The 12,749-nt window shown below is 39.9% G+C and overlaps 2 protein-coding genes across 2 annotated transcripts; both read left to right on the top strand.

Moving 5' to 3' along the window:
- The first annotated feature begins 2,057 nt into the window (after positions 1-2,057).
- Positions 2,058-3,456, top strand: LOC111371929 (uncharacterized protein Mb2253c-like). The gene is made up of 2 exons (XM_022994078.1): positions 2,058-2,144; positions 2,878-3,456. The coding sequence occupies exons 1-2, from the start codon at positions 2,058-2,060 to the stop codon at positions 3,454-3,456; spliced, it is 666 nt and encodes a 221-aa protein (XP_022849846.1).
- A 5,717-nt stretch (positions 3,457-9,173) lies between these two features.
- On the top strand, positions 9,174-12,418 carry LOC111371928 (mitogen-activated protein kinase 9-like). Its single transcript, XM_022994077.1, has 5 exons — positions 9,174-9,502; positions 10,059-10,482; positions 10,674-10,801; positions 10,913-10,972; positions 12,371-12,418. The coding sequence occupies exons 1-5, from the start codon at positions 9,197-9,199 to the stop codon at positions 12,416-12,418; spliced, it is 966 nt and encodes a 321-aa protein (XP_022849845.1). The 5' UTR covers positions 9,174-9,196.
- The last annotated feature ends 331 nt before the right edge of the window (positions 12,419-12,749 follow it).

Below are 12,749 nucleotides of genomic sequence, written 5' to 3'. Positions count from 1 at the left end.
TATTTTGTAGGTCATAGTACATTCCTGCATATGATGTACTCGATGTTATGGAAATTAGAATACTGCTACGTTTATAACTCGTCAATTTCCTTACCCATCAATCTTTTTTCATCCAATTCAAAATCACCAAAATAACAAACCGGAATTACAATCATATTTGCATGATGAAATAGAATTTTTAATTATAAGGAAAATTAGTAGGAAAATCGATTAATCTGGGGCAACAGTACTAAAACAGGCAAACAACGGGGTAAATAGACCGCTATAACTACTGACTATTAAATAGCTGGCGATAATCGCCGGCTATTTTAACATCCTTCTGGTTGTTTGGAGACTGTTAAGTCTGTTCAAAAACGTTTTCATGGATTTCGTCCGAAAGAATGTAGATGCAAATGAATTTTTTCTTATTCATACTTAAAAAATTATAGATCTGTTAAAAACATGTTAATCTATGTCGAAAGAAAATTTATCGATTAAAATGTATACTAATTTAACGAAAACTAAATTAAACATACGCAAATATACTTACCAATTCGAAGTTATTTATATAAAAAAATATTTCATTGTTTAGTGTTCGATAAAGTTCTGAAACTTTGAGGTTGAAGCAGATGAAAAATGAGAGAGTTTTTATCTCTATTGAAATATACATATAAAAAGTTAGCTGATTTTAAAATTTTTAGTGGAGAAATAAATTATGAGAGAGAGAGGGAGAAAAGGATAAGAGTGATAGGAGTTTTATGTCCTAAAGTTAATAATTTTCCATTTTTATGTTTAGTTCCTTGGCAAGCTATATTGTGGATAGCAACTCTCGGAGGATCCAAGTTCCACCCATTGTCTTCACCTAGGAAGACGTCGAAGGAGTTCACTACCCCCACTACGATGCACTTGTTGTGAGAGTCGTCATAGCTCAAAATGGGCTCAAGCGAATGTTAGTTGACAACGGTAGCTCTGTCAACATTCTATTCGAATCCGCCTTTGACAAGATGATATTGGATCATCAGTTGACACCTACCACAACTCCTTTGTACGGATTCACCAGAGATAGCATCACTCCAAGGGGAAAGATAACACTTGCAGTGGAGATGGGAGAGTCTCCCCAAACTACGATGAACTTCATGGAGTTCCTCATTGTCGACAGTAGATCGGCCTACCACGGAGTATTAGGGAGGCTAGCCCTAAAGGAATTGGGAGCAGTCACTTCCATCCACCACCTTTGCATGAAATTCCCGACGAAAAATGGGGTGGCAACGGTGAGAGGCGACCAAAGAGGATCGAGAGAGTGTTATCTAAACTCCATCAAAAAGGTAGAGCCCCGGGACGTCCATGTAATCATAGCCGATATAGTCATGGCTGATGTCCCAGGCGATGCTCCCACTGAACCAGAAGATATCGATATGATTGATGCACCACCCAATCCGGAGGTATCGATCATTGATGAGATCGATCCCCGCATAACTGAACACGAACCCCCCAAGCATCCCCAATTGAGGAACTTGAGAGCTTCTCGGTAGACCCCAAACCCATCCAAGGTGCTGAAAGTAGCCAATGGCTTATCCAACATCTTGAAGGAAAAGATTAAGGATTTCCTAAGTAGGAACCTTGATATCTTTGCTTGGAGGCATGAGAACATGGTAGGCATAAACCCCAAAGTCAGTTGCCACCACTTGAAAGTCGATCCTAAGGTTGCCTTGCACAGACAAAAAAGGAGAGCCCTCAATCCTGAGAGGTACGAGGCTCTGAAGGAAGAGGTTCAGAAGCTCATCTAAAACATCTTTATTCGGGAGGCTACCTATCCTAGGTAGGTCTCCAACCCGGTTTTAGTGAAGAAACACAATGGCAAGTGGATGGTGTGCATCGATTTCACCAACCTCAACAGAGCTTGCCCGAAAGACAGCTTTTAACTCCCAAGGATTGAACAACTAGTAGACTCCATGGCTGGACACGAGTGGTTGAGCTTTATGGACGCATACTCTGGCTACAACCAAATACCCATGCACCCGGCCGATGAGGAGCACACCTCTTTCATCACAGACCGAGGCCTTTATTGTTATAGGATGATGCCTTTCGGATTGAAAAATGCCGGAGCAACTTACCAAAGGCTTGTCAACAAAATGTTTATGGACCTCATCGGCAAGACAATTGAGGTATATGTGGATGACATGTTGGTAAAGAGTTTGGAGGCTAAGGACCACATAACGCACCTCAACAACACCTTCTAAATCTTGAGAAGATATAGGATGAGGTTCAACCTCCTCAAGTGCGCCTTCGGAGTGGCCTCCAGTAAATTCTTAGGTTACATGGTCAATCAATGTGGAATTAAAGCCAACCCTAAGAAGATTGAGGCCCTACACAAGATGAGGTCCCCCCAAAAGCCAAAAGAGGTGCAAAGTTTGACTGGACGAGTGGCCGTACTTAGCCACTTCGTCTCCAAAGCTACAGACAAATGCCTTCCATTTTTCAAAGTGATGAAAGCTGGGAAAAATTTCCAATGGAACGAGAAATGTGAAGAGGCCTGAAAAGGCACCTGGGGCAGGTCCCCTCCTTTCCAAATCGAAGCCCAGTGAGATCCTACAGCTATATTTGGCCGTCTCCAATGAGGCCATCAGTTCGGTTCTAACCCAAGAAGAGGGGACCACCCAACTCCTCGTTTACTATACAAGTAAAGCACTCTTATCGTCGAAAATTCATTACCCCGATATGGAGAAGCTCGCTTTGGCCTTGATCACGGCCTCCAGGAAATTGAGACCCTACTTCCAAGCTCATACCATCCATGTGCTAACAAGCTTTCCCCTAAGGCAGGTACTCCAAAAGCCTGATGCCTCAGGAAGATTATTGAAGTAGGCAGTGGAGCTAAGTGAATTTGACCTCATGTTCAAGGCTAGGGCAGCCATCAAGGGTCAAGTCTTGGTTGACTTTGTGGTAAAATTTGCCAATTTACCCGAGGTAGATGAAATCATGGAACACGTCGAGCCCCCTACGTGGAACTTATTCGTCGATAGGTCGGCTGGGAATGCCGGCTTAAATGCTAAAGTTGTCCTCATAAGCCCTGAAGGTCACAAACTGAACTCAGGGGTGAGGTTCGGGTTTAAAGCCACCAACAACGTAGCAAAATATGAGGCACTTCTCGCAGGCCTCAGGCTGGCCAAGGAAATGAAAGCAAAGAGACTACTCATCAACAGTGACTCCCAGCTAATTGTTAGCCAAGTAAATGGTAACTTCTCAGTCAAGGACAAAACGATGGCCTCCTACTTAAAAGTGGTGATGAACCTCATCCCATCCTTTGAAAAGTTTGAACTAACCCTGATTCCTCGCATCGAAAATTCTCATGCGGATGCACTCTCCAAGCTCACTAGTAGCAAGGATTCAGAACTACTCACAGTAGTACCTCTAGAGTATCTCCTCCTGCCGTCAACCGAGGTCCCCAATGTAATGTGGGTTGCTGGGACTCCTACCTAGATGTAGCCAATCGTAGCATACCTCAAAGACCAGATACTTCCCACTAACAAGCATGAGGCCTACAAGCTAATTATGAGGTCAGCCCACTTCCTCTTGGTTGATGATGTTCTCTATAAGAGGAGCTTCTCCTCCCCACTCTTACGATGCGTTGGAGGAGAAGAGGTTATTTACATATTAAGAGAAATCCATGAGGGCGTGTGCGGAAATCACTCTGGAGGTCTATCTTTGGCACAAAAGATATTGAGGCAAGGGTACTACTGGCCTACCTTGAAAAGGGATGCCTTCGAGTTTGTACGAAAGTGTGACAAATGCCAACGATTCTCTTCGGTACAAAGACAATCGTCATAGGATTTTACCGCGGTCTCCAGCCCTTGGACTTTCTCGAAATGGGGTATGGACCTCATAGGTCCCTGCCTGAAGGTAGAGGAGATGCAAGCTTTGCAATTGTGGCCATTGATTACTTTACAAAATGGGTTGAGGCTGAACTACAGGCAAAAATCACAGAAGCCAACACTTCCAAGTTCTTGTGGAAGAATATTATATGCCGGTTCGAGATTTCCTACTCAATCGTCTCAGACAATGGTAGACAATTCGACAACAAGAAGGTCAGAGCACTATGCGAAGAACTCAGCATCAAGAAGCATTTCTCCACGCCTCACCACCCACAAGCAAATGGCCAAGTTGAGGCTGTCAACAACAATCAAACACATCCTGAAAAGGAAGCTTGATGTGTCAAAAGGGGCTTGGGTGGATGAGCTGCCACAAGTACTTTGGACAATCCGAACCACCACGAGGACCCCAACCGAGGAGACACCCTTCCTTATGGCATATGGTACTGAGGCGATGAGCCCCATTGAGGTCGGACTCCTGTCTCCAAGACGTCTGCATTTTAGTGAGATGACAAACGACTAGCTTCGGAGGTATGACCTTGACTTCATTGAAGAAAGAAGAGATGACTCCCAGATGAAGCTCGGCACACATTAAAGGAAGATGACGAAGTACTTCAACTCAAAGGTAAAGAAGAGATCATTCCGAATCAACGACTTGGTCCTAAGGAGAGTCTTCCTCTTCTCAAAGGAACTTGGTTCCGATTCCCTGGGTCCGAACTTGGAAAGCCCATATAAAATCAGAGAAGAGATCTGGCCTGGGACTTACTGGATTGAAGACATGAACGACAAGGCACAACCCTGTCCATGGAACATCGAGCACCTCAGAATCTATGACCAATGAATGTACCACATCGTTGGACGATCTTTCCCAGCTCATGTTACATTTCTATGGTTCAATAAAATTCTATGATTAAATTAACATGTTGCATTACTTCCTCGCCTCGGAAGAGAGGCCAAGGTCCAACTCTGGGCCACCTCACTTAAACTCCGAGGCTCATGTACATGCCTCCCTTTGACGATGCTGAATGCCAAGGGAAGAAGCCTCAACATGGCTGCACCATCCACCATGTTGGGAAGCGTCGTCACCTCGGAGGAGAGGCCAGTGTCTCATCTCTGGGCCACCACGCTTGAACTCTGAGGCACATGCATTTGCCTCCCTTTGACGAGGCTGAACGCCAAGGGGAGAAGCCTCAACATGGCTGCATCATCCACCATGTTGGGAAGCGTCGTCACCTCGGAGGAGAGGCCAGGGTCCCATCTCTGGGCCACTTCGCTTGAACTCCAAGACACATGCACATGCCTCCCTTTGGCTAGGCTGAACGCCAAGGGGAGAAGCCTCAACATGGCTGTACCATCCACCATGTTGGGAAGCGTCGTCACCTCGGAAGAGAGGCCAGGGTCCCATCTCTGGGCCACCTTGCTTGATCTCCAAGGCTCATACACTTCAGGTTCGACTGCAACACGGTCCATTCTTAGGATCCCTTTAGGTTACAGTTATTAAGCTTAAGTACAATTCATTTGCTTAAGTCCTATATTGGTCATAACTCATGAGGCTTGCATACAATTTATTTGTTCAAGTGATTGGAGTTTGGATACCCAATTAAAGTTATTTAGTTCTTCAATCAACATTACGTTCAATTACTTAACGAGGCCAATACACTTGAGAGAAAGAAACAACATTGAATGAAAAACATATTATATTGATTTTCAATTGAGATTATAAAAGGGGGGCCTGAGGCCAGTACATCAAGAATAACTGAAAAGAAAACTATTCTAGGCCTGAGAATATGATGGAGGTGCTTCAATAGTTGGGACTTCCGCAGCTTGAGCATCAAAGTTTACTTCTTCTACCTCTGCTACTTCATCTCCCACCTCTTCATCAGCTGGGGTTTGAGGCACTTCGTCCACAAACTCCGACCTGAGTTGTGACAGGTCCTAATTGGGATACAACTCCTCAGCTCGCTCCTTTACCTCGGCATAAGCAAAGTTCTTCCAGTAAATATTGAAGCTCTTGTACTCCTCGGTGTTATGAAAGTTGGCAATATAGTCCTTCACCGCCTCTTCTTTTGCCTCTTGGACCTCCTCCCTTGCCTTGTGGCATCATCCACATACCATTTAATTTGGCCTTCCAAGAACTGGTACGCCTCTTGGGATGATGCCAATGCCAAGTTTGCCTTTTCCAAGGCTTCGGCGGTCACCTTCTGGTGATCATTGGAAACCTCCACCTTTTTAGTCAATGAGGCAACCTCACACTGGGACATATGTACCTCCCTCTTCAATGCCTCTATCTGAGCCAAGCCAGACTCCAACTTGGCCGATTCTTCAAGTTTTTGGGCCCTAGCTGCCTTCAGCTCCTCTGCAAAGGAGGTGTCTTCCTCTCTGAGGCAGTGGTCCTCGTCTGGAAGTCAATGAGGGCCTCCCTGCATTCCAGTGCGAGGCCAAAAGTCCTAACACTTTGACTCACAAGAGCCCTTGTCAAGCCCGTGGCATCACAGGAGGAGGCGTGCAGCTGCCACCGATCCGTCCAGAATTTATTAAAACTTTCAGTAGTGCCTCGGATCTCAGGTGGCAGGGCCTTTACCAAAGCTGGAGCCAAAGGCTCCTCCCTTCCGACAAGGAAGCTGGGAGACTTCTCTTGCACTCGAGCAGGCCTTTGTTTGGTAGCCTCCTCCTCAGCCACCACAATTTAATTATAACTCGTCAATTTCCTTACCCATCAATCTTTTTTCATCCAATTCAAAATCACCAAAATAACAAACCGGAATTACAATCATATTTGCATGACGAAATAGAATTTTTAATTATCAGGAAAATTAGTAGGAAAATCGATTAATTTGGGGCAACTGTACTAAAACAGGCAAACAACGGGGTAAATAGACCGCTATAACTACTAACTATTAAATAGCTGGCGATAATCGCCAGCTATTTTAACATCCTTCTGGTTGTTTGGAGACTGTTAAGTCTGTTCAAAAACGTTTTCATGGATTTCGCCCGAAAGAATTTAGATGCAGATGAATTTTTTCTTATTCATACTTAAAAAATTATAGATCTGTTAAAAACATTTTAATCTATGTCGAAAGAAAATTTATCGATTAAAATGTATACTAATTTAACGAAAACTAAAGTAAACATACGCAAATATACTTACCAATTCGAAGTTATTTATATAAAAAAATATTTCATTGTTTAGTGTTCGATAAAGTTCTGAAACTTTTAGGTTGAAGCAGATGAAAAATGAGAGAGTTTTTATCTCTATTGAAATATACATATAAAAAGTTAGCTGATTTTAAAATTTTTAGTGGAGAAATAAATTATGAGAGAGAGAGAGAAAAAAGGATAAGAGTGATAGGAGTTTTATGTCCTGAAGTTAATAATTTTCCATTTTTATGTTTAGTTCCTTGAATAAGTCTCGCATAGTTGTTGAGTAGTTAAAACCAACTTGTGAACGTTGGTCTTTATCCCTATTTTTGTGGGAATTTGTTGAATTTTTCTACTATTTATTCTGGAATGAAATAAAGATAAAAATCCTTTTCTGCTACACTTTTGATTTACATAAAAAATTGGAGGTTCTTGCTCCCTCAAACAAGCTAGAAAAATCTATGTTTTTTCTTTTAGTCCCAAAATAGGTAGAGGAAAAACTACTTCTACTAGCAAGGCTGTAGCACAGTGGTATCAGAGCCTGGGAATGGAACACAGGTTGGAACAATTGGAGGTGGTTGTAGGGATGATGACAGGTCAGGAGGAGGTCCTGCGTAAATTGTCTGAAACAGTCAGTAAACTCGATGATTGGGTGGAACAAATTGCCATTCAGACTAGTGAGCTTGTTGGAAACGCTACTACTAGAATGCAAACTCCAGGCAGGATGGAAGACTCAACAGTAGCCCATAGTACACCAGGTGTTCTTGTAAATGCTTCTGAGGGTTCAATATCAGGATCTTATGTTTCAAAAACGGTAAAGATTAATTTTCCTCGATATGGCAGACCAATTATTTCAACTATATGGAATCCCTGTTCAAGATCGAGTTGCATTAGCTTCATTTCATTTGGATGGCGATGCACATCTATTGTACCAATTGATGAAACAAGAGCTGGGCACTGCCACTTGGGAAGAATTCAGCAACGGATTAAATGCAAGGTATGGGCCAAATCAGTTTTTGGATTTCTTTGCTGAACTAACTCATTTACAACAAACAAGTTTAGTACAAGACTACCAGGATAAATTTGAGAAATTGTTGGCTAAGGCTGGACCAATGGAGCAATCTCGACAAGTCAGTTGTTTCGTAGGAGGCCTTCAAGAACCCGTCAGAACTGATGTTAGAGCTAACAAGCCAAGGTCTCTGTCCTTAGCTATAGGGTTAGCAAGGCTATTCAAAGCTAGAGATTTTAACCAACGCAAGAACATGCAACCTGCTCTTCGCACAACTCCAGCACGGCGCATCCAAAGTTTAGGACCAGCTCCTATTAAGAGAATGACCACAAAGGAAATAAATGAGAGGAGGCGCAGAGGCTTGTGTTTCAAATACAATAAAAAGTTTGGCCCAGGACATGTGTGTAAGAAGTTGTTCTTTATCCAAGCTACATTAAGGGACAGTGATGATGATGTGGAGATGGAAGAAGATGAACCATCTGAGGAGCAAGTTTCAGATATGCCAGAAATTTCCCTCTATGCGATTGCTGGACTTCGAAATCCTAAAACAATGAGAGTTAGAGGTTATCTTACTTACAAAGAAGCTACTGTGTTGATCGATTCAAGAAGCACTCATAACTTCATCAATGAACAGCTAGCAGTGAAGGTAGGCTTCCAATCAAACTCATATGACAACTTGAAGGTAATGTTGGCTTCTGGAGAAAAATTATCTTGCCCAGGGAAGTGTAAAAATGTTCAATTGATTTTGCAAGGCCATCCTATTCAAGCTTATTTTTATTTACTACCATTGGAAGGTTGTGATGTTGTTTTGGGAGCACAATGGCTCTGCACACTTGGGAAAATTGAATGGAATTTCTCTAAATTGTTAATGAAGCTTGAATTGTATGGTAAGATTTTTCACCTCCATGGATTGAAAAGCACTGAGGACATGGTGGCTGATGGTCATGAAATTTACAAGCTAACACCGATGAAAGGAATTTTACTTGAACTCCTACTTAAGGAAAAGAAAGGTGAAGTCCAGCAAGAACTCCATCCACAAGTGAAGTCGATTTTGCAAAAAATTAGTAAAGTACTTGCTGAATAACTAACAGGGTTACCTCCCGAGCGAGCATGTGACCACAAAATACCAATACAGCATGGGTGGGGCCCATTTTCAGGAAAGCCATATCGTTATCCTTACTTTCAGAAAGCTGAAATTGAGAGAATGGTTAAGGAAATGCTTTCCATGGGTATAATCCGACACAACAACAACCCCTATTCTTTCCTAGTCATATTGGTAAAGAAACATGATGGCTCATGGAGGATGTGTGTAGATTATCGGGCTTTGAATCAGCTTACCATTAAGGATAAGTACCCAATTCCTATAATTGATGAGATCTTAGATGAACTACATGGTGCACAGGTATTTTCCAAGCTCGACCTGCGATCTAGGTATCACCAAGTTCGAATGAGCCCGGAAGATGTGGAAAAAACAGCATTTAGAACTCATCAAGGACACTACGAATTCCTGGTAATGCCCTTCGGTTTGACTAATGCACCATCAACATTTCAAGCTCTTATGAGTGAAGTCTTCCGTGATTATTTGAGAAAATTTGTTTTAGTATTTTTTTATGATAACCTTGCCAATGCACCAAAACTTCCGATTTGAATTTAGTGTAGATTTGAATTTTTGTTTCTTTTAGATGTTAAACTCTTTGCCCAATGTGTTTCCCAGAATTATGAAGGTCTTTGGTTTTTTTGCATTTTTTATTTTTTGAATTATAACTCAGTCTATTTTAATTTATATCCTATTGAATATTTTGTATTTTGAATCATTGTGATTTTGGTGATCCCCCCCCCCCCCCCCCCCCCCCCCCCCCCCCCCCCCCCCCCCCCTTTAGTTTGGTAATTGGCTGCGAGAGCAACCAAGGAGAAAGATTTGTGGGAGGAAGTAAATCTGAATTTCTGATTACTTTGTGACATCTAAATCGGAAAATTTTGAGCAATGCCTATTATCTCGAAAAGGGATACATTCATGTAACTGTTTAAGCACTCAACAGATTCTAATTTGGTACTTATTTATCCAGAATGTACAGGAAACAGAATTCTTCACGGAGTATGGGGAGGCGAGTCGATATCAGGTTCAAGAAGAAATAGGGAAAGGTAGTTATGGTGTGGTGGGTCCTGCAATTGATACCCATACTGGAGAAAACGTTGCAATCAAGAAGATCAATGACGTTTTTGAACATGTCTCTACACGAATTCTTAGAGAAATCAAGCTTCTTCGGCTGCTTCGCCATCCCGATATTGTTGAAATAAATCATATAATGCTCCCTCCTTCTCATAGAGAATTTAGAGATATCTATGTTGTTTTTGAATTGATGGAATCTGACCTTCACCAAGTGATTAAGGCTAATGATAATCTGACAGTTGAACATGATCAGATTTCCCCGTATCAGCTCCTCCGTGGCTTAAAATACATTCACACAAGTTTCAGGACCACTGAGGTGAGTATCCAATTGTAAATTTCAGGGTCCCATGCGCGTAAGCTGCCCGGATACCCACAATTAAAAAAAAAAAAAAAAAATCATTCACACAGGTTTGACATTCTGCAATATGAAACTTCCCCCTTCACATTCTTCCTTCCTTGCTTATGTGAGGAATTTATTCTCATTATTGTTGTTATTTCTATTTTTATGCAGCAAATGTATTCCACCGAGATTTGAGGCCAAAAAATATTCTTGCTGATGCTGATTGTAAGTTAAAGATTTGTGATTTTGGTCTTGCACGTTTGTCATTTAATGATGCCCCGTCCGCTATTTTTTGGACTGTAATGAACTCTATTAAGCTTTTCATATATGGCCGTCGCTATCACTTTTTGAGTGTCATCTACTTCACTTTCTAACCTTTAATTTTCATTTTCTTAATTTATTTTTCGAAGGACTATGTTGCTACTCGTTGGTATCGTGCACGTGAGTCATGTGGATCTTTTTTCTCTGAAGTAAGCTGATAAATGTCCCAATACTTTCTTTTCCTTTATACAACGCTTGTTTACCTCTCTCTTATCTATATGATGTATGGCCCTGAAAGATTTATACTCTAGTCGCATGTTAGACTGGCAAAGAAAATCACTAACGTAACCTTAGCAATATTGGCAATGAGATAACAAGTTCTAAGTTATGCTAATAGTAAAGTTCTCTCTCTCTCTCTCTCTCTCTTCTTCTTTTTTTTTAAAATTTTTTTGACAAAGTTATTTAGATGTCGGCAATTGTGAGAGTGGATGTCGATGATTGTGGAAAGGATTGGTAAGGAAGGTGAATGGCAGTGATTGTGGCCTAGACTGGAAAGAGATTGAAATTATTTTATATACAATTAATTATTTAATTAATACAATTTAATTATCTTTGAAAAGGTAAACTTGTTTTCTTAAAATTGAATTAGCCTAAGCTTAAGTCCTAGAATATGATATTTTTTCCCCTTCTTTCATTTGTTATTTTATATGTTACTAGGCTTCCGTTTGGCTCCCATTATAATCCATTTTCTCTCCATTCTTATTAATCACACATTTTCAAATAAAATAATATTACACGTAAATCCAAAATTGTCCTAAATAATTCCAAAATTGTTTATCTTTTTTTAACCACACATTCTTCAAAAAATACTATTCAAAAAATTATAATCTCGAATAATGGCGACCAAATGGGGCTAGATTTATAACTAGTTGGACACTTCAAATTGTGCATAAAATAAGTGGAAATAACACCAATTCTATTTCTAGGCAATTTTGATTAGATTCTCTAATTTAAATCCATCAATGACCACACAACTTCTTTTCACTCATTTCAAAAGGGGTGGAACAATAATTTTGCATTATATATAAAATAAAAATTTATAAAATAAAAAGTTTATTAAAAAATAGAATAACAACATTTTTTTCTAAAAATATTTTTATTTTATTTTTTTAAACATTTTTATAAAATAAATATTTCATTTTTTAAGTAAATTTTTTAAAATTAGTTTTTATTTTATTATATTTTTAAAATAAAATTTTATTATTATTTTTTAACTTTATTTTATATATAACGTAAAAGTATTGTTTTAGCCCTTTTAAAATTAGTTAGTGAAAAGGTATTAAAAAAAAAGTTGGTTGAGTGAAACGTTATATAAAATTGGATGATGATGATGATGAGACGTTTTATGAAATTGTATGACCTTAGTGAAATAAAATCAAATTAGATGGTCATGGTGACACTAAATTTAAAGTTGGATGGCTGTGATAAAATTAAATTAAATTAAATTAAGTGATCATGGTAATACTAAATATAAAGTTGTATGGCCATTGATGGATTTAACCCTTGAAAACAATGTATAATGGTTCTAAACAAAATTTCGTTTGCAGTATACACCTGCCATTGATATATGGAGCATCGGATGCATATTTGCATAAATGTACAATGTATCAGGATTTTGCAATATGACCTATAAGTATCTAACATACCCAAAAAAACCCCAAATTTACTTTTTGTGCACCCTAGAAAGATTAATATGTAGCATATATTGAAGCATCTTTTGTGTGTACAATACAATAGAATTGTCAGTCGATTACATGAACCCTCTTTCACCACTTTGTTCAGTTAATTGCTAGATCTATCTCTATACGTACAATACTAGAACGTAGAACCTACAACTAATATAACATGTAAAATGAGAAATACTTTTCTCAACCATAGCCACGTTTCTATACGAATCACAAAAAACACTTTTAAAAAATGTAAAAT

The sequence above is a fragment of the Olea europaea genome, chromosome 23 (genome assembly GCF_002742605.1).
Source record: "Olea europaea var. sylvestris chromosome 23, O_europaea_v1, whole genome shotgun sequence".
Classification (NCBI taxonomy): domain Eukaryota; kingdom Viridiplantae; phylum Streptophyta; class Magnoliopsida; order Lamiales; family Oleaceae; genus Olea; species Olea europaea.
The sequence above is the reverse complement of the archived record's forward strand: the minus strand, read 5'-3'. Positions and strand labels throughout refer to the sequence as shown.